This window comes from Schistocerca cancellata, chromosome 5 (assembly GCF_023864275.1).
Source record: "Schistocerca cancellata isolate TAMUIC-IGC-003103 chromosome 5, iqSchCanc2.1, whole genome shotgun sequence".
NCBI lineage: Eukaryota > Metazoa > Arthropoda > Insecta > Orthoptera > Acrididae > Schistocerca > Schistocerca cancellata.
Window position 1 is genome coordinate 377751623 of NC_064630.1, and position 22392 is coordinate 377774014.

Genomic DNA, 22392 nt, shown 5'->3' on the forward strand with positions numbered 1-22392 from the left:
GTCTTAGAAAGATCAGCTTATAAAATATTTGTGGAAATTAATAACTGGTTCCTAGCCAATTCTTTGTCACTAAACTTTAAAAAAACACACTACATGCAGTTCAGAACTTGTAAGGGGTGTCCCACGAGTATATGTCTAACATGCGATGACAAGAAGATAGAAGAAGTGGACAGTGTTAAATTCTTGGGATTACAACTAGATAATAAATTCAACTGGGAGGAGCACACCCCAGAACTGCTGAAGCGTCTTAACAAATCTCTGTTTGCAATGCGAATTTTGTCAGACGTAGGGGATATAAAAATGAAAAAGCTGGCATACTATGCTTACTTTCATTCCATAATGTCATATGGGATTATGTTTTGGGGTAATTCATCAAGCCAAGCTAAAGTTTTCCGGGCACAAAAACGTGCAGTAAGAATTATATGTGGTGTGAACTCAAGAACATCCTGCAGAAGCCTGTTTAGGGAACTAGGGATACTAACTACAGCTTCCCAATATATTTATTCCTTAATGAAATTTGTCATTAAAAATATATCAGTTTTTCAAACCAACAGCTCACGCCATGGAATCGATACTAGAAATAAAAATAATCTTCACAAGGATTTAAAGTGACTTAGTCTTGTACAAAAAGGTGTGCATTATTCAGGAACACACATTTTCAATAACTTGCCAGCAGCCACAAAAAGCTTAACAACCAATGAAATTCACATTAAGAGAAGCCTAAAGGATTTATTGCTGGCCAACTCCTTCTACTCCATTGATGAATTTCTCAGTAAAACCAACTGATTTGTGTACATACAGGGTGTTACAAAAAGGTACGGCCAAACTTTCAGGAAACATTCCTCATACACAAAGAAAGAAAATATGTCATGTGGACAAGTGTCTGGAAACGCTTACTTTCCATGTTAGAGCTCATTTTATTACTTCTCTTCAAATCACATTGATCATGGAATGCAAACACACAGCAACAGAACGTACCAGCATGACTTCAAACACTTTGCTACAGGAAATGTTCAAAATGTCCTCCGGGAGCGAGGAAACATGCATCCACCCTCCGTCGCATGGAATCCCTGATGCGCTGATGCAGCCCTGGAGAATGGCGTATTGTATCACAGCCGTCCACAATACGAACACGAAGAGTCTCTACATTTGGTACCGGGGTCGCGTAGACAAGAGCTTTCAAATGCCCCTATAAATGAAAGTCAAGAGGGTCGAGGTCAGGAGAGCGTAGAGGCCATGGAATTGGTCCGCCTCTACCAATCCATCGGTCACCGAATCTGTTGTTGAGAAGCGTACGAACACTTCGACTGAAATGTGCAGGAGCTCCGTCGTGCATGAACCACATGTCGTGTCGTACTTGTAAAGGCACATGTTCTAGCAGCACAGGTAGAGTATCCCGTATGAAATCATGGTAACGTGCTCCATTGAGCGTAGGTGGAAGAACATGGGGCCCAATCAAAACATCACCAACAATACCTGCCCAAACGTTCACAGAAAATCTGTGTTGATGACGTGATTGCACAATTGCGTGCGTATTCTCGTCAGCCCACACATGCTGATTGTGAAAATTTACAATTTGATCACGTTGAATCGAGGAAGTACAGTACATACTGACAAAACTAAAATGAGCTCTAACATGGAAATTAAGCGTTTCCGGACACATGTCCACATAACATCTTTTCTTTATTTGTGTGTGAGGAATGTTTCCTGAAAGTTTGGCCGTACCTTTTTGTAACACCCTGTATATACAGTATATAAGTACAATATAACTTCCGCACAATTTCAGTGCAGTAATGTATTCATTGTAAATATATATATATGTGTGTGTGTGTGTGTGTGTGTGTGTAAGTACAATCTAACTTCTGCACCATTTCAGTGCAGTAATGTGTTCATTGTAAATAAGTATTATAGTAGTTGTATTATATGTTTATTACCTTATAAATAAATAAAAAACTTTTTAATTTAAATTCAGTGCAATAGTATTTGTAAAATTACTCTCTCATACAGTGTTCATTAAAAAATTACGATCATTCCACTTGGGATCTGTGGAGTGGTACATTAGCTTATTTGTTTTTGTTTTAATTATTTGTCATGTATTGTTGTTTTTCTGACATGTTCCACATCCTGGAGGACCTCCTCACTACAGTCAATTGGAATGAAAGTAAATCTAATCTAATCTAATCCTCCTGAACCCACCGATTCCATATTCTGCTAGCAGTCCTTGGATCTCGACCAACGCGAGCAGCAATGTCGCGATACGATAAACCGCAGTCGCGATAGGCTACAATCTGACCTTTATCAAAGTCTGAAACGTGATGGTACGCATTTCTACTCCTTACACGAGGCGTCACAACGACCTTTCACCAGGCAACGCCGGTCAACTGCTGTTTGTGTATGAGAAATCGGCTGTTTGTGTATGAGAAATCGGTTGGAAACTTTCCTCATGTCAGCACATTATAGGTGTCGCCACAGGCGCCAACCTTGTGTGAATGCTCTGAAAAGGTAATCATTTGCATATCACAGCATCTTCTTCCCATCGGTCAAATTTCGCGTCTGTAGCACGTCATCTTCGTGGTGTAGCAGTTTTAATGGTCAGTAATGTAATTGAGCGGTCAACGTGAAAGAGACTCACCGAAACTGAACGTGTTTTGTCCTGTTTCTGTTTATGGACCTTTCTTTTTTTTACGGACGAAACTGTGGCAGTAATGTCATACCTAGACATGTTAGAAAATTGGTTGTCTTCTAAACTCCACGAAAATTCCAGTGATTACCTTTTCATATGTGACGACGCCCCGTCTCACTTTCACGTTGAGGTGCGGCGTTATCTTAACTGCACCATCCCACAACGCTTGATTGGAAGAGGTGGACAACAAGATCGTGTTCATTGTCTCTGACCTCCCAGGTCACCAGACCTCACAGCTTGAGATTTTTTTTCTGTGGCGGTACATAAAACAGAGAGTCTTCGTCGCACTTATGGTAGCTTTTCTTCAAGACCTGAGAAATCGAACCGTTGAAATTATCTATCCAACAAACAGCAACCTGTTGATTCGTGTGTGAAATCAAATGGACTATCATTACGATGTTTCTCGAACAACGCATGGTGCTCACGTTGGGTGTATAGCATAGTGTCTGTGCGAACATAAACCTCTGAACCTTTCCGTGTCCAGTGACATGCGCAGTGTGATTCTTTCATAGTTTCTCTGTAATGAACAACTGTCATCCGTTATTTTTTTAGTCACCCTTGCCCCCCTTCTTGCAGCGGTGTACCGTAGGTCTCTAGAAGAGCGTAGCGTTCTAAAGGATTGGAAAAGGGCACAGGTCATCCCCGTTTTCAAGAAGGGACGGCGAACAGATGTGCAGAACTATAGACCTATATCTCTAGCGTCGATCAGTTGGAGAATTTTGGAACACGTATTATGTTCGAGTATAATGACTTTTCTGGAGACTAGAAATCTACTCTGTAGGAATCAGCACGGGTTTCGAAAAAGACGATCGAGTGAAACCCAGCTCGCGCTGTTTGTCCACGAGCCTCAGAGGGCCATAGACACGGGTTCCCAGGTAGATGCCGTGTTTTTTGACTTCCGCAAGGCGTTCGATACAGTTCCCCACAGTCGTTTAATGAACAGAGTAAGAGCATATCGACTAGCAGGCCAATTGTGTGACTGGATTGAAGAGTTACTAGATAACAGAACACAGCATGTCATTCTCAATGGAGAGAAGTCTTCCGAAGTAAGAGTGATTCAGGTGTGCCGCAGGGGAGTGTCATAGGACCGTTGCTATTCACAATATACATAAATGACCTGGTGGATGACATCGGAAGTTCACTGAGGCTTTTTGCAGATGATGCTGTGGTGTACCGAGAGGTTGTGACAATGGAAAATTGTACTGAAATGCAGGAGGATCTGAAGCGAATTGGCGCATGGTGTAGGAAATGGCAATTGAATCTCAATGTAGACAAGTGTAGCGTGCTGCGAATACATAGAAAGAAAGATCCCTTATCATTTAGCTACAATATAGCAGGTCAGCAGCTGGAAGCAGTTAATTCCATAAATTATCTGGGAGTAGGCATTAAGAGTGATTTAAAATGGAATGATCATATAAAGTTGATCGTCGGTAAAGCAGATGGCAGACTGAGACTCATTGGAAGAATCCTAAGGAAATGCAATCCGAAAACAAAGGAAATAGGTTACAGTACACTTGTTTGCCCACTGCTTGAATACTGCTCACCAGTGTGGGATCCGTACCAGATAGGGTTGATAGAAGATATAGAGAAGATCCAACGGAGAGCAACGCGCTTTGTTACAGGATCATTTAGTAATCGCGAAAGCGTCACGGACATGATAGATATATTCCAGTGGAAGACTCTGCAGGAGAGACGCTCAGTAGCACGGTAGGGGCTTTTGTTGAAGTTTCGAGAACATACCTTCACCGAGGAGTCAAGCAATATATTGTTCCCTCCTACGTATATCTCGCGAAGAGACCATGAGGATAAAATCAGAAAGATTAGAGCCCACACAGAGGCATGCCGACAATCTTTCTTTCCACGAACAATACGAGACTGGAATAGAAGGTAGAGCCGATAGAGGTACTCAGGGTACCCTCCGCAACACACCGTCAGGTGGCTTGCGGAGTATGGATGTAGATGGAGATAATGGTGTGTCCCAGACATACAGTTTCAGAAATTTTTTGGTGAGTTGTTTGACTTTACAGTAGTAAGCTATGAATAGTCGTACACTTTGCTATCTATGGTTCGCCGGTAGAGACGTTTTGTTCGTTTTTGCCCACAGAAAGATGGTTAATATACATAAATTGTTGGGAGAAGTCGCGGAGGAAATATCACGTCCGTAGGAGCGTGGTAAAGTGCGTAGTGGTAAAAGGTTTATTGGGCAGTATTAAGTAATTAATTGTTGGTGCGTGTAGCAGAAGAACGGAACAGAGGGACATCCTAAATACCTTCCGTGGATTGAACTGTCAGTTAAAATACACGGATTAATCGTAAAAGGATTCTGTCGTGTGATGTACGCTGATTACCACCTTATAATTGTGATAGACGAAGTTGAATTCTGTGGTTATCGTGCCGGGCAAAATATCATTATGCGCCCGAGAAATCAGTTGCGAGACCCGTATGACGTGTCTGTGACATACATTCTGATGAAGGTCAATACGAGTGTAAGTGAACAGCGCAGCCAAGTGAGGAAACATTTCAAAATGGGACTCAAGTTCTACGAGAACTATGTTACTGTGAATAGCAGAGTAGCACCATTGCCTTGTATTTGAATATTACAGCATTTATAGCACAGATAGAGCCAGAAGCAGCCCGCCATGAAACGGTAGGTCACGTTCGTTAAGCATTTTCTTCGCCTATCTGTACAGTGTAGAGTGATAACATTATTAACTGCCGTTTATCTTGGCGTGGTCGCTTGGAAGCTCGTCTGTAGAAGAGACTTTCTTCCTTCTGAACCCATCTGTTTCTGATGTCTCCCCTGTTTCGGCCACCACGACTCTCTTTGATATCGTATGGCACACTAGTATGTATAGTCATCTCGTAAATGTTGTAAATGGTAACAGCTGTAATATTTTAGCAGCGAGGGAAATTTTATCGTTGGAAAGAAAAACCTGTCAACCCTCTGACAAGTTCAGCGGATTGGGACTGAGTATCAGGCGTTTACGCTGTCTGTATAATCGAGAGAGCTTATCATATTTTGCCAGATAAGCTTCAACTGGCCGTATCAGCCTATCTCCGGTAATCGAGTGGGTCACTTACGTAAACAGATTTCGGTAGACCGATAACGTGAGCAGCTTAAATACGTGCGAACGCTCGTAATCAGGATGGCGAAAGCCTATACAAGCACTGAGGAATCGTTACGGCAGATTATGAACTGAGGGGCGGTGTGGGTTATTTCTGACTAGTGTCCAAATTTATAAGCAGTCTTCCCTTTCTTAGATGTCGATTAACATATTAAATTTTAATTTAGTCTTTCGTAGATATGCACTGATACATTTCCCTGTCCGAGGACATTAGCTTTCATTGCTTGCAGTGGCTACCGACATGTGCCAGACCGCGGACTCACTGTGTGATCCTAACGCACTCCTACGTCACACATTAGTAGGGAGTCGTATAATCTGACGAGGAGCAGATACGTATCCACCAAGATGTCAAGAGGTAACGACGTTGTACTTTTATCTTTGGAGTACTCTGAAGGACTGTGATTATATCAGACAGTGACTGAGGCTAGATGATACTAGAAACAAGTATGTGCGGTATTTCACGTTGATCTCCTGAGAGATTTGCGGAGCCAATTTATGTTGAAGACGACCACGTGAAGACTTGTAATCATAACGGTTGTGACGTTGCCGAAACTTGTCATGCCTCGTGACAGTCTTCTAGTTGACGATGTGCCAACTATCTTAACTTTAGTTTAGGGGACCTCAATTATGGTTACGTTGTCAGACATGTGACTGAAATTAAGAATATTTATCAGGATTTTCTGCTACCGCTTTTACATACAGATAGGTGATAAGGCTATGAAACCGATGTACAAGCCTTTAAACATTACAGAAACTCGATGCATGTTGTGTAGGCTGGTAGTTGACACGTAATAAAGAACTTGTAACATTTCACCTATAAAGTCATGAAAAGTACTGAAATTGTTTTGGTTATAGAACTGGTAATGAATAATCAGACTAGGTCATGATCCTCAAACATCTACAGACACACTGGAACTGAAAGAAGATACCCCTATCTAGAAGCTAGTTTTCTGAACTATAAGCGAGAAGGTACTTTTATTCAACTATATACATGAGGCATCAACACGAGAGAAGACGGAACTAAACAATATTTTGAGCTGATTTTTAAATGAAATTTCAGAAGCCTCTGGGGATTGATAGAAATGATACTAAAGGTACAGGAGAAAGAGAGATTTGAGTTTAACGTCCCAATGAGGGAGCGACATCAGAGTAAGAACAAAAACTCTGACTGAGAAAGAACGAGGAAAGAGATCGATCGGCCAAGACAGGTTCAAAGATGTTTGCATTAAGATACAAGGAAAACCTAGACCTCTGTGGTCAGACCAGGAATATGCACAGACGACGAAGACAGTCTAGCCATTCCGTAGATTACAATGGGTGAAATGTTCTATCCTTGACAGTCAGTGGCAGATTCTGTAGGTTTTCAATAAAAAAAGCAAAGAAATTAATCAGTTCATGATGAAGCAGATTTGAGATAGAGAATCTGAAAAAAGTTAGAATAAAAAACGAGCGATATTCAGAATAAATTACTATTTTTGTGTTATGTACTTGCTAAACAGAACCGTTAAAATTAAGCAAACACGAAGAGAACAGTACAAGTTTGTTGTGGTTGTCGTTATTGTTGATGGTCTTCAGTCCGAAGACTGATTCCATGCAGTTCCCCATAGTAACCTATCCGCTGTAGGTGACTTCATAATATTGCAGTCTTCATCTGTTTAAGCCTGATTACTGTATTCAAGCATTTATCTCCCTCTGCAATTGTTACCCTCCACACTTCCTTCCATAACCAAACGATCGATTTCCTGGTGCCTCAGGCTCAACCCATCCCTTCTTTTTAGTCGAGCTGTACCACAAATTTCTTTTTTCCCCAATTCGATTCAGTTTCTTCCCATAAGTTTCCCGATCTATCCATTTAATCAAGTGGTTCAAATGGCTCTAAGCTTTATGGGACTTAACTGCTGAGGTCATCAGTCCCCTAGAACTTAGAACTACTTAAACCTAACTAACCTAAGGACACTACACACATCCATGCCCGAGGCAGGATTCGAACCTGCGACCGTAGCGGTCGTGCGGTTCCAGACTGTAGCGCCTTTAACCGCTCGGCCACTCCGGCCGGCGGCAGGATTCGAGCCTGCGACCGTAGCGGTCGCGCGGTTCCAGCGCTTAGAATCGTTCGGCCACTTCGGCCGGCTCCATTTAATCTTCTGCATTCTTCAGCAGCAGCACAATTCAAAATCTTGTATTCTCTTCATATCTGAACGGCTTATTGTCCACGTGTCATTTCCGTACAGGGCTGCAATCCATGCAAACGTCTTCAAAAAATATTCCCTAACAATCAATATTATATTAGATGTTCACAATTTTCTCATTCTCAGAAACATTTTTCTTGCTGTTACCAGTCTGCATTCAACATCCTTTCTACTTTGGCAATCGTCAGTTAATTTGCCGCCTAAATATCAAAATCCAACGAATGCTTTTAGTGTCGCACTCCGTAATCTAATTCTACCAGCATCGCTTGATTTAATTCGAGAACAGTACCAATATCAGAAGCAAAAGGTGGTGGTTAGGATTTGCTTCTACGAGGGCGAGCAGGAAAATGATTTTGCCGCCTTTTTTTATTCCGTTCTCAATATCGGTAGATTTATTACACGTAATGCACATAACTCAGTCGGCTTTCCCGCTTCGATGGCGCAAGTTGCAACCCTCTGCCGCTAGAGGGCTTCGAACTGTAGCGCGTAACACGGCGGTGTGCAAAGTGACTGTCGGTGTACGAGAAGCAGCGTTCTGTCATAGAATGTCACAGTCGTCTAATTGTAAGCATAGAATTTCTCCCGAAGTCTGATGATATGCCTCCATAGTCGTAGATTTTAGACACTGAATTGAATAGTCGCTTGATTGCTACACTATTGGCCATTAAAATTGCTGCACCACGAAGATGACGTGCTATAGACGCGAAATTTAACCGACAGGAAGAACATGCTTGATATGCAAATGATTAGCTTTTCAGAGCATTCACACAAGGTTGGCGCCGGTGGCGACACCTACAACATGCTGACATGAGGAAAGTTTCCAACCGATTTCTCACACACAAACAGCAGATGACCGGCGTTGCCTGTTGAAACGTAGTTGTAATGCCTCGTGTAAGGAAGAGAAATGCGTACCATCACTTTTCCGACATTGATAAAGGTCGGATTGTAGCCTATCGCGATTGCGGTTTATCGTATCGCGACATTGCTGCTCGCGTTGGTCGAGATCCAATGACTGTTAGCAGAATATGGAATCGGTGGGTTCAGGAGGGTAATACGGGACGCCGTGCTGGATCCCAGCGGCCTCGTATCACTAGCAGTCGAGATGAGAAGCATGTTATCCGCATGGCAGTAACGGATCGTGCAGCCATGTCTCGATCTCTGAGTCAACAGATGGGGACGTTTGCAAGACAACAACCATCTGCACGAACAGCTCTACGACGTTTGCAGCAGTATGGAATATCAGCTCGGAGACCATGGCTGCGGTTACCCTTGACACTGCATCATAGACAGGAGTGCCTGCGATGGTGTACTGGGTGCACGAATGGCAAAATGTCACTTTTTCTGATGAATCCAGGTTCTGTTTAAAGCATCATGATGGTCGTATCCGTGTTTGGCGACATCGCGGTGAACGCACATTAGAAGAGTGTATTCGTCATCACCATGCTGGCGTATCACCCGGCTTGATGGTATGGGGTGCCATTGGTTATACGTCTCGGACACGTCTTGTTCGCATTGACGGCACTTTGAACAGTGGACGTTACATTTCAGATGTGTTACGATCCGTGGCTCTACCCTTTATTCGATCCCTGCGAAACCCTACATTTCAGCAGGATAATGCACGACCGCATGTTGCAGGTCCTGTACGGGCCTTTCTGGATACAGAAAATGTTCGACTGCTGCCCTGGCCAGCACATTCTCCAGATCTCTCACCAATTGAAAACGTCTGGTCAATGGTGGCCGAGCAACTGACTCGTTACAATACGCCAGTCACTACTCTTGATGAACTGTTGTATCGTGTTGAAGCTGCATTGGCAGCTGTACCTGTACACGCTATCCAAGCTCTGTTTGACTCAATGGCCAGGGGTATCAAGGCCGTTATTACGGCCAGAAGTGGATTTTCTGGGTACTGATTTCTCAGGATCTATGCACCCATATTGCGTGAAAATGTAATCATATGTCAGTTCTAGTATAATATATTTGTCCAATGAAAACCCGTTTATCATCTGCAGTTCTTCTTGGTGTAGCAATATTAATGGCCAGTAGTGTATTTTTCCCAATGAACGTATGCTTTCCAAGGACCCCATCACACTGGACACCTCGCTTTGCGAGCGCTGCCCAGACTGGAAGACACTGACCAGGGGACAATTAAAACTGATAATCAAAGATCTTAATGAGTCTTAAGTATTTTGTTGACGGACCTGTCTTTAGTATCTGTCTCGTGGTAAAATGGGTGTTGATATTTGTTCACTATTACTTTCCATTGTACCCTGGATACAGGGATGGCAGTCGCGCTTACTCTGTTTCTCAGACAGCGCGCAATGTTATCTGCGACACTGGGCGTCTGCAGTAACATCTCTGCGTCGTCCACCACTCACGGATGTTGTTCGCAGAGTCATTCAGGCCGAATCGTGTAAGCGCGAAGTGGGCCACTGCCGATACAATGGCATGGCAAGAATGATAAAATTTATCTAAAATGAGGAAATTACTTTAATAATATTGTATTTGATATCTTCATTGCGAAAGAGAGAGATTTTTTGATTAATCTGATGAAACCTCCATAATAAGGTAATAATTAATTTTCTTTGCTTTATTTGCGTGCGCCTCCAAAGATGAGTGGTGTTGCTGGCACGGCAGCTCAGCGTGTTCGGTCGGAGGGTTAGCTGTCCTCTGTAATAATAATAATAAAAAAACTTAGTGACTAGGTCAACGATGAACTTTAACGCCTGTCATACGGCCGTCCGCCCCGAACAAATGCAACGAACACTAACGAACAAAAGAACAAAAAAAGTAAAAAAGTGGTCAGCGTGGTAGCATTCCGTGCCAGGGGGCCCGGGTTGGATTCTCGGCTCGGTCGGAGATTTCCTCCTCTCGGGGACTGGGTGTTGTGTTGTTTTCATCATAATTTTATCCCCATCGACGCGCAAGTCACCGATGTGGCGTCAACTAAAAAGACTTGATCAAGAGACCGGTCTAAGGACGGGAGGCTCTCGACACACGACATTTCAGTATCCAACATAGAACTTTCCCCCCTCTTCTTAATTAGGTAACATCAGCGACAATTCAGGAATGACTGATTCAGTTAATGCATCTTTTATAATCTGCGATGAACATATACATTTTTAGCAATTCTTTGGACATTACACTGTTGAACAGACAAATTTAAAGTATTTTTAGATTTGTCATCTTTGCAATTCTTGATTATAATGAAGAACACTTTTAAAAAGTTACTTTTTAAAATTTACCAATACTCCTTTTTAAAGGAATCAGCATTAATGTAATTTACCACATCATCGTCCATTTCCCAATCTTTGTCATTCATTAGATAGAGTTTCACAACTGGAATTTAAAATGCAGACACATTACGTAGACTCATTGCGCACTAAGTTCACCTGTGATGAGTTTGCCGCTCGGTAAACGACACGTGCCCTTCTAGTAGCTTTCAGTATCAACAGCAGCAGCAGTTTCCGGAGGACAGCTGACCGCGCGTTATTGTCATAGGTAAGCCAGATGAGAAGAAGAAAAAAATTACATTTCAGGTGCAACGTAACCTTCCAGTACTGGTGGTGGTATAAGTCCACCTAAGTAGGTAGATTACCGTAATAATTTCTAGCGGAAGGTTTTAACGAACCGTTAGAAATTTGATCGCAACGGATAATGCATTTTTTTGAACCACTGCAGAAGGCACCTATACAGGGCTTAATAGGCATTATATAGCTTTTATTTGCTTTCATGACCCAGAATTCGACTGTGGTACTGACTACCACCTATTCTTTATGGCGGAAGGAGTAAATAATCAGTCGAGGGCAGAGATTAATTGATATTTATTCAGTACCGATGGTATTTCAACAACTAGTTGTATTTCTCTTGCAATGTACATCATCAAAACCGGTCTCTAGTTGACATGGTTCAGTTTCGCCACGTAATTATGGAATGGGACAGAGGAGAGTAGACCTGGCTTCAATGTAATTCTATACAACCGCACAATTATACCTAAACCCTCGGTTATTACATTCAGTTACTATAGATTACGCAGAACAAGTTCCTCAAAGACAATACAAGCAAAACTAGGTCAGGGTGGAAGAGTATTTCGCAAATCTTTATCAAATCAGTGGGCATTAAAATCCGATACTTTTCCTAGTGGCACGAGTATTTTACTTAACGTACAACATCGCCAACAAATCAACTCGTTATGGGGGTGCACAAGAAACATCACTTCAATGCTGTTCAACCCACATGGCCAAGTTTCAGTAGCCAACAGAAACCCAGAAAAATATGGACACACACGATTATTCCTTCGCTATTTTACACTCGCTCAATATCGTATGATTATTCATCGTATACAATATACACTCCTGGAAATGGAAAAAAGAACACATTGACACCGGTGTGTCAGACCCACCATACTTGCTCCGGACACTGCGAGAGGGCTGTACAAGCAATGATCACACGCACGGCACAGCGGACACACCAGGAACCGCGGTGTTGGCCGTCGAATGGCGCTAGCTGCGCAGCATTTGTGCACCGCCGCCGTCAGTGTCAGCCAGTTTGCCGTGGCATACGGAGCTCCATCGCAGTCTTTAACACTGGTAGCATGCCGCGACAGCGTGGACGTGAACCGTATGTGCAGTTGACGGACTTTGAGCGAGGGCGTATAGTGGGCATGCGGGAGGCCGGGTGGACGTACCGCCGAATTGCTCAACACGTGGGGCGTGAGGTCTCCACAGTACATCGATGTTGTCACCAGTGGTCGGCGGAAGGTGCACGTGCCCGTCGACCTGGGACCGGACCGCAGCGTCGCACGGATGCACGCCAAGACCGTAGGATCCTACGCAGTGCCGTAGGGGACCGCACCGCCACTTCCCAGCAAATTAGGGACACTGTTGCTCCTGGGGTATCGGCGAGGACCATTCGCAACCGTCTCCATGAAGCTGGGCTACGGTCCCGCACACCGTTAGGCCGTCTTCCGCTCATGCCCCAACATCGTGTAGCCCGCCTCCAGTGATGTCGCGACAGGCGTGAATGGAGGGACGAATGGAGACGTGTCGTCTTCAGCGATGAGAGTCGCTTCTGCCTTGGTGCCAATGATGGTCGTATGCGTGTTTGGCGCCGTGCAGGTGAGCGCCACAATCAGGACTGCATACGACCGAGGCACACAGGGCCAACACCCGGCATCATGGTGTGGGGAGCGATCTCCTACACTGGCCGTACACCACTGGTGATCGTCGAGGGGACACTGAATAGTGCACGGTACATCCAAACCGTCATCGAACCCATCGTTTTACCATTCCTAGACCGGCAAGGGAACTTGCTGTTCCAACAGGACAATGCACGTCCGCATGTATCCCGTGCCACCCAACGTGCTCTAGAAGGTGTAAGTCAACTACCCTGGCCAGCAAGATCTCCGGATCTGTCCCCCATTGAGCATGTTTGGGATTGGATGAAGCGTCGTCTCACACGGTCTGCACGTCCAGCACGAACGCTGGTCCAACTGAGGCGCCAGGTGGAAATGGCATGGCAAGCCGTTCCACAGGACTACATCCAGCATCTCTACGATCGTCTCCATGGGAGAATAGCAGCCTGCATTGCTGCGAAAGGTGGATATACACTGTACTAGTGCCGACATTGTGCATGCTCTGTTGCCTGTGTCTATGTGCCTGTGGTTCTGTCAGTGTGATCATGTGATGTATCTGACCCCAGGAATGTGTCAATAAAGTTTCCCCTTCCTGGGAAAATGAATTCACGGTGTTCTTATTTCAATTTCCAGGAGTGTATATTGTGAAAAGTAATGGTCCCATAACACTCCCCCGCGGCACGCCAGAGGTTACTTTAACGTCTGTAGACGTCTCTCCATCGATAACAACATGCTGTGTTCTGTTTGCTAAAAACTCTTCAATCCAGCCACACAGCTGGTCTGATATTCCGTAGGCTCTACTTTGTTTATCAGGCGACAGTGCGGAACTCTATCGAACGCCTTCCGGAAGTCAAGGAAAATGGCATCTACCTGGGAGCCTGTATCTAATATTTTCTGGGTCTCAAGAACAAATAAAGCGAGTTGGGTGTCACATGATCGCTGTTTCCGGAATCCATGTTGATTGCTACAGAGTAGATTCTGGGTTTCCAGAAATGGCATGATACGCGAGCAAAGAACATATTCTAAGATTCTACAACAGATCGATGTCAGAGATATAGGCCTATAGTTTTGCGCATCTGCTCGACGACTCTTCTTGAAAACTGGAACTACCTGTGCTCTTTTCCAATCATTTGGAACCTTCCGTTCCTCTAGAGACTTGCGGTACACGGCTGTTAGAAGGGGGGGGGGGGGGGGGGGGCAAGTTCTTTCGCGTACTCTGGGTAGGTTCGAATTGATATCCCGTCAGGTGCAGTGGACTTTCCTCTGTTGAGTGATTTCAGTTGCTTTTCTATTCCTTGGACACTTATTTCGGTGTCAGCTATTTTTTCGTTCGTGCAAGGATTTAGAGAAGGAACTGCAGTGCGGCCTTCCTCTGTGAAACAGCTTTGGAAAAAGGTGTTAAGTATTTCAGCTTTACGCATGTCATCCTCTGTTTCAATGCCATTATCATCCCAGAGTGTCTGGATATGCTATTTCGATCCAGATACTGATTTAACGTAAGACCAGAACTTCCTAGGATTTTCTGTCAAGTCGGTACATAGAATTTTTCTTTCGAATTCATTGAAAGCTTTACGCATAGCCCTCATTACGCTAACTTTGACATCATTTAGCTTCTATTTGTCTGAGAGGTTTTGGCTGCGTTTAAATTTGCAGTGAAGCTTTCTTTGATTTCGGAGTAATTTCCTAACTTTATTGTTGAACCACGGTGGGTTTTTCCCGTCTCCCACAGTTTTACTCGGCGCGTACCTGTCTAAAACGCATTTTACGATTGCCTTGAACTTTTTCCATAAACACTCAACATTGTCAGTGTCGGAACAGAAATTTCCGTTTTCATCTGTTAGTTAGTCTGAAATCTGCCTCCTATTACTCTTGCTAAACAGATAAACCTTCCTCCCTTTTTTATATTCCTATTTACTTCCATATTCAGGGATGCTACAACGGCCTTATGATCACTGATTCCCTGTTCTGCGCTTACAGAGTCGAAAAGTTCTGGTCTGTTTGTTATCAGTAGGTCCAAGATGTTATCTCCACGAGTCAGTTCTCTGTTTAATTGCTCGAGGTAATTTTCGGATACAGAAACTAGTTAATGGTATTCTATACGATGAAACTGGAGGGAAAGCACTTGTTCAGGAATTGAACCTGTTCTAACAGCATGACAGCCTTGAACCTTAGCCCCCGGGCTACGCTCGCTTAGTCAAAATATGATTAACGTCTCAGATACGGGGATTCGCAAAAGCCGGCCGCGGTGGCCGAGCGGTTCTAGGCGCTTCAGTCCGGAACCGCGCGACTGCTACGGTCGCAGGTTCGAATCCTGCCTCGGGCATGGATGTTTGTAATGTCCATAGGTTAGTTAGGTTTAAGTAGTTCTAAGTTCTAGGGGACTGATGGCCTTCGATGTTAAGTCCCATAGTGCTCAGAGCCATTTGAACCATTTTGAACCATTTGATTCGCAAAAAAGTGCTGCAATTTTCTCGTAAACAAAGGACCGTTGCATGAAAATCCGCTAGCCAGATACTCAGCACGGGTCCCTCTACAACATAATTAAGACTCATCAAAATCCGTGGTGAACACATTTGATGGTGCCCTCGTGAGAAGCAGCGGACAGACACTTGGCTAGAGTAGGACTCCCACCTGGTAGAGGGTGACCAGCGTGCCTCGGATCTCGAGCTCGGCGATCTCGACGAGGTAGCAGGGCGAGGCGACGATGATGATGCACTGCGAGATGGCGCCGACGACGCGCGACACGATGAGCTCCCAGGGCTGCGTGGCGAAGATCTGGATGGCCCAGAGCGCCAGGTGCGGCCCGGCGCTGTACAGCAGCATGCGCTTGCGGCCCAGCAGGTCCACCAGGTGGCCGATGAAGAGCATGGGGAAGACCATGGTCAGCGAGCTGGACGCCACGATCCACGAGGCCTCGTCCTCCGTGGTGGGGATGTGCGACGAGTTGGAGATGAGCCGCGGCAGCACCGGCGCCGCCCAGCCGGCGAACGCGCCGAACGACAGGTAGCCCAGCGTCGCTGCCGGCACACAACAACACCAGCTACAGCGCTTACGTGGCTCTCTCTGGCGATACAGAGCGAAAATCTGGCAATCGGTACAGCTATTTTCAACGAAACTGCGTGCTCTTCAAACTTTGTAATTGCGTCTTTGGAAGAAGATTCCAAGACACCATACTAGCTAGATATCCTCGGAGTAAAGAAGCAGCTTAAATCACTTGATAAAGGCAAGGCCTCAGGTACAGTTTGTATACCAGTCAGGTTCCTCTCAGAGTATGCTAATAAAATAGCTCCATATTTAACAATTATATACAACCACTCGCTCACAGAAAGATCCGTACCTAAAGATTGGAAAATTGCTCAAGTCACACCAATACCCAAAAAGGGAAGTAGGAGTAATCCGCTGAATTACAGCCGTGTATCACTAACGTCGATTTGCAGGAGTTTTTTGGTACGTATACTATATTCGAATATTATGAAGTACCTCGAAGAAAACGATTTATTGACACATAGTCAGCACGGATTCAGAAAATATCGTTCTTGTGAAACACAACTAGCTCTTTATACTCATGAAGTAATAAGTGTTATCAACAGGGGATATCACATTGAGTCGATATTTTTAGATTTCCACAAGGCTTTCGACGCCGTTCCTCACAAGCGTCTTCTAACCAAACTGCGTGCCTACGGAGTATCGCCTCTGTTGTCCGACTGGATTCGTGATATCCTGTCAGAAAGGTCACAGTTCTTAGTAATAGACGGAAAGTCATCGAGTAAAACAGAATTAATACCCGGCGTTCCCCAAGGAAGTGTTATAGGCCCTCTATTCTTCCTGATCTACATTAACGACATAGGAGACAATCTGAGTAGCCGTCTTAGATTGTTTGCAGATGATGCTGTCATTTACCGTCTTGTTAAGTCATCAGATGATCAAAAAGACTTGCAAAATGATTTAGATAAGATATCTGTATGGTGCGAAAAGTGGCAATTGACCCTGAATAAGGAAAAGTGCGAAGTTATTCACATGAGTCCTAAAAGAAATCAGCTAAATTTCGATTACGCGATAAGTCACACAAATCTGAAGGCTGTAAATTCAACTAAATACTTAGGGATTACAATTACAACTAACATAAATTGCAACGATCACATAGATAATATTTTGGGTAGAGCAAACCAAACACTGCGATTTATTCGTAGAACACTTAGAAGGTGCAACAGGTCTACTAAAGAGACTGCTTATACCACGCTTGTCCGTCCAGATCTGGAGTATTGCTGTGCGGGGTGGGATCCGCATCAGGATGACATCAAAAAAGTACAAATAAGGGCAGCTCGTTTTGTATCATCGTGAAGTAGGGGAGATAATGTCACAGAGATGATATGTGAATTGGAGTGGCAATCATTGAAACAAAGGCGTTTTTCGTTGCAACGGGATCTTTCATGAAATTTCAATCACCAGTTTTCTCCTCCGATTGTGAAAACATTCTGTTGGCACCCACCTGCATAGGGAGAAATGATCATCACAATAAAATAAGAGAAATCAGGGCTCGCACAGAAAAATATAAGTGCTCGTTTTTTCCGCGCGCTGTTCGAGAATGGAACGGTAGAGAGACAGCTTGGTTCAAATGGCTCTGAGCACTATGGGACTTAACATCTATGGTCATCAGTCCCCTAGAACTTAGAACTACTTAAACCTAACTAACCTAAGGACATCACACACATCCATGCGCGAGGCAGGATTCGAACCTGCGGCCGTAGCAGTCGCGCGGCTCCGGACTGAGCGCCTAGAACCGCTAGACCACAGCGGCCGGCAGAGACAGCTTGAAGGTGGTTCATTGAACCCTCTGCCAGGCACTTTATTGTGAATAGCAGAGTAATCACTAGATGTAGATGATATCATTAATATACCATATTGGTTATCAGTGGAGAAGCTTAAATACGATTTGGACGAGTATGTGCTTATCGTAGTTATGAGGGATGGGATAGACCCTTCGTGGTTACTATCGTACTTTTGATAAGAAGCGTAGGTGTGGCACTCAGTCAAATGATTTTCGGAAGTCGATAAATATTGCACCTACTATGAACGCTTGTATGTATGGTTTTTAGGATGCTATGTGAGGGAAGCGCGACTTTTGTTTTCGGAATCCATGGTGGTTGGCCTGGAGCAGGTAATTCTGTTCCGGATACACAGTTACGTTTATATCAGCATATGTTCAAAGATTCTACAATATGTGGATGCGAAGGATTCTGGGCGGTAGTTTTCTGGATCAGTTCTGTGAGCCTTCTCTTAGAAGGGTGTGACCTGAGCGATTTTCCAACTACTCCTCTCTTCTTCTTCTTCTTCTTCTTCTTCTTCATCTTCTTCTTTTGTTTGTATACCTTACCTACACGGATCGCCATCCCGCATGTTTACTATACGTTTTGGTGTGTGTTATATGACGACGTTTGGCTTTAAGGAAAGCAAAAGCACCAGAGAGGCAATTTGACGTTTCGGTTGATAATAGGGGCAAGACTCAAGAAAAATCAAGACACCTTCATAGGATTTGTTGACCTGAGAAAAATATTTTTAAATTGTGCAAAACGTTCGAAATTATTAGAAAAATAAAGCGAAGCTATAGGGAGAGAGGGGTTATATACAAAGTTTACAAGAACCAAGAAGGAATAATAAGAGTAGACCTCCAAAAACGAAGTGCTCGATGAAAAGGGTGTAAGACAGGGATGTAGTCTTTCGCCCCTACTGTTCAATTTTTACGTCGAAGAACCTGTGATGGAAATAAAAGGCTCAGGAGTGGAATTACAATTAGATGTGAAAGGATATCAGTGATACGATTCGCTGTTGACACTGCTATCCGGAATGGAAGTGAAGAAGAATTACATGATTGCTGAATGGAATGAACAGTCCAATGAATACAGAATATGGACTGATAGTAAATCGGAGAAAGACGAAAGTAATGCGAAGTAGCAGAAATGAGAACAGCGAGAAACTTATCAGGATTGATAGTCACGAAGTAGATGAAGTTAAGGAATTCTACTTCCTAGGAAGCCACATGCACTTGGATGGGTGGCCATCCGGTCTGCCGAGCGCTGATGGCAAACGGGGTGTTCTAAGTCATTGCAAGGCAAACTGAGGAGCTACTAGATTGAGAAGTAGCGGCTCCGGTCTCGGAAACTGACATACAGGGGGAGAGCGGTGTGCTGACCACATGCCTCTCCATATCCGCATCCAGTGACGCCTGTGGCCTGAGGATGACACGGCGGCCGGTCGGTACCGTTGGGCCTTCATGGCCTGTTAGGGAAGAGATTAGTTTAGTATTTAGGAAGCCAAATGACCAATGACGGATGAGCAAGGTGGACATCAAAAGCAGACTATTACTGGCAAAATGGGCAATCCTGATCAAGAGAGGTTTACTAGTATCAAACATAGGACTTAATTTGAGGAAGAAATTTCTGAGAATGTACGCTTGGAGGACAGTATTGTATGGTAGTGAAACATGGACTATGGGAAAACCAGAACAGAAGAGAACAGGTGGTTCAAATGGCTCTGAGGCCGGCCGCGGTGGTCTAGCGGTTCTGGCGCTGCAGTCCGGAACCGCGGGACTGCTACGGTCGCAGGTTCGAATCCTTCCTCGGGCATGGGTGTGTGTGATGTCCTTAGGTTAGTTAGGTTTAAGTAGTTCTAAGTTCTAGGGGACTTATGATCTAAGATGTTGAGTCCCATAGTGCTCAGAGCCATTTGAACCATTTTTGAAATGGCTCTGAGCACTATGGCACTTAACTTCTGAGGTCATCAGTTCGGTAGAACTTAGAACTACTTAAACCTAACTAACCTAAGGACATCACACACATCCATGCCCGACGCAGGATACGAGCCTGCGACCGTAGCGGTCGCGCGGTTCCAGACTGTAGGGCCTAGAAGCGCTCGACCACCCCGGCCGGCCAAATTGGAATACATCCAAATAATTGAGGCCGTAGGCTGCAAGTGCTACTCTGATGAAGATGTTGGCACAGGAGAGCAATTCGTGGCAGGCCGCGTCAAACCAGTAACAACACTGAAACGAGTTAGACGGTGGTTGTATGCCCTCCCTGTCACCACGCCTGTACCACCTCTTCCCCCTCTCCGCCCTTCCCTCCTCGGGACGGAATTTGTATACGTCAATTGTCTGCGTGTAGTGTTATTCATGGGAAAGAGTCGAACGCCTTGTAAATGTTTGTGAATCGTGCAATTGAGGCGGAAAATAGGCACCAGTCCGGTATTTACCTAGTCAGATGTGGGACACTGCCAGGCAGGTCGATACTTCGCCTTTCGTCGTCAGTCCGCCGCGAGGGCTAGTACCGGGATCGGCTCGCCTGCCCGGAACCCGCAAGTGGCGTGGTTACACGCGCGCGGCTGTCCAGTCGGGTCCACTGGAGATATGATATGGGATCAAAAGTAACCGGACACCCTATGTAATGCGGAATTGACCACTACATGTCATGAGAATCGGATCCCGCCAGTATAAAAAAGGTAACCGGGGGGGGGGGGGGGGGGGCGTGGAGGATTGGGAGGGAGTGTTAAGTTGTCGCTAGACAAGCGGTAACGGCAGAATGGGTCGGTGAGGAGAGGTAAGGGACTTCCAACGTGGACTAGTGATGGACGTCATATGAATAACAGATTCGTCAGGAACACTTCAACCCTTCTAAGGCTGCCCAAGCCGACACTTGGAGATGCGACCGTGAAGTGGAAACGCAGAAGAACAATCACAGCTAAACCAAGACCCAGGCAGACCTCAGACCAGGGACTGTAGAGCACTGCGGAAGGTGGTTGGACAAAGAATCGCATGGAATCACCGGAAGGACTCACACGGCAGTTCCAAAATGCTACCAGTGCAATTTCTGTGATCAGTGAGAATGGTCGACCAGTTTTCTTATGCTACATATTTCTGTAGTCAATGCTAAGCAGCGCTTGAGATGGTGTAAAGATCGACGTGTCTGGGCAGTTGATGAATGGAAACGAGTGATTTGGAGCAATAATTCACGCTGTACCATGTGGCAGTCCGATGGATGGGTTTGGGTTTGGTGAATGGTTTGGGAACATTACATGCCATCGTGTATAGTGGCAACAGTGAAATATGGAGAACTGTGGGGCGTTTTCTGTGGCTATAGTGGGGTCCACTTATTGCGCTTAAGAAAAAGCTAAATGCGGTAGAACACCAACTAATTTACAGCATTGTGCTCTGCATGCTGTAGAGGAGCAGATCGGAGACGATGACAAGCTGCATCAGCCCTACAAGGCATCTTTCATAAACAGGTCATGGTCTGTGGACAACAGCAGTCTTGAGCTAGTCTGTTCCGTCCAGAGTCCCGACCTGAAACCAATAGAAAATCATTGAGGTACTTAGATATTCCAGACCCCAGTATGCAACATTATTAACTTCAGCTCTTGAGGAAGAATGAGCTATCATTCCTCCACATAGGATCTGTTATATCAGGAGTTGAGGTTGGAAACACCGCATAATAACGTCCACAGAGAAGCGTTCAGATACTTTTGATCGAATAGTGCAGCTGTTTCGTTCTAGGGATCTACGATATATTGTGTGCGTAATTCTGGGAGTGACGACTTTATCAGCAACATGTGCCACTAGCTCAGTAATTAATCCTATCTTCTGCAATGATTAATACGAGCCACCTTCGCAAGTAAAGCGGTGATTAGTAATGTGGTGAGGCGTACCTGAGAAGGCGGCGGCATACTGCAGCCGCCGGGACCCGGTGCGCGGCCCCTGCTGCTGCTCCTGGTGCTGAGGTTGCCCCATGGCGCCGGTGGTGAGCCCGCTGTGCGACTGGAAGGCCTACATTGCGTGCCCGCCTTATCTGCCACTACTGGCCTCGGGTACGTGTCGTCACCGCGGGGCGGAGTGTGAGTCGACCGTGGCCGGCCTGCCCACAGATATCGCCTCACAGCTGGTCCGATCCGGAAAGAGCTGTGCAAAACATATGACTGCCACGATAACAGCATTCTTTGCGAAAATGGCGCCACCTGCGTATTTCAAACAATTTTACGTGCGTCGAACTTTTCGAGCACGTTCAAAATAGAGAACGTGACGAGTCCTTCGCCGCAGAACCCATGTTGTTGTAAGCTGAAATTTTGATACAGCGTATGAATTAAAGAGTTTCAAGAGGAACAATGTCTGTGGGTCGTTTGTTGCCTGGCGACCTGCGCTAGTCCAAAAGCGCGGCGAGAAGGCCGCTATTAGCCGAGTGCGACGACCTACATCTACTAGTATACTGCTCTAGATAT

General features: G+C 45.0%; 1 protein-coding gene across 1 annotated transcript in view; it reads right to left on the reverse strand.

Moving 5' to 3' along the window:
- The window catches only part of LOC126188014 (facilitated trehalose transporter Tret1-like), a 70404-nt gene extending 48485 nt beyond the window's left edge, over window positions 1-21919 (reverse strand). The window contains exons 1-2 of the mRNA XM_049929431.1: window positions 21826-21919; window positions 15760-16145 (exon numbers count right to left, since the gene is read on the reverse strand). Coding sequence (XP_049785388.1) covers window positions 15760-16145; window positions 21826-21907 — 468 coding nt within the window. The 5' untranslated portion in view covers window positions 21908-21919. The remainder of the gene's footprint in view (window positions 1-15759; window positions 16146-21825) is intronic.
- Between the last annotated feature and the right edge of the window lie 473 nt (window positions 21920-22392).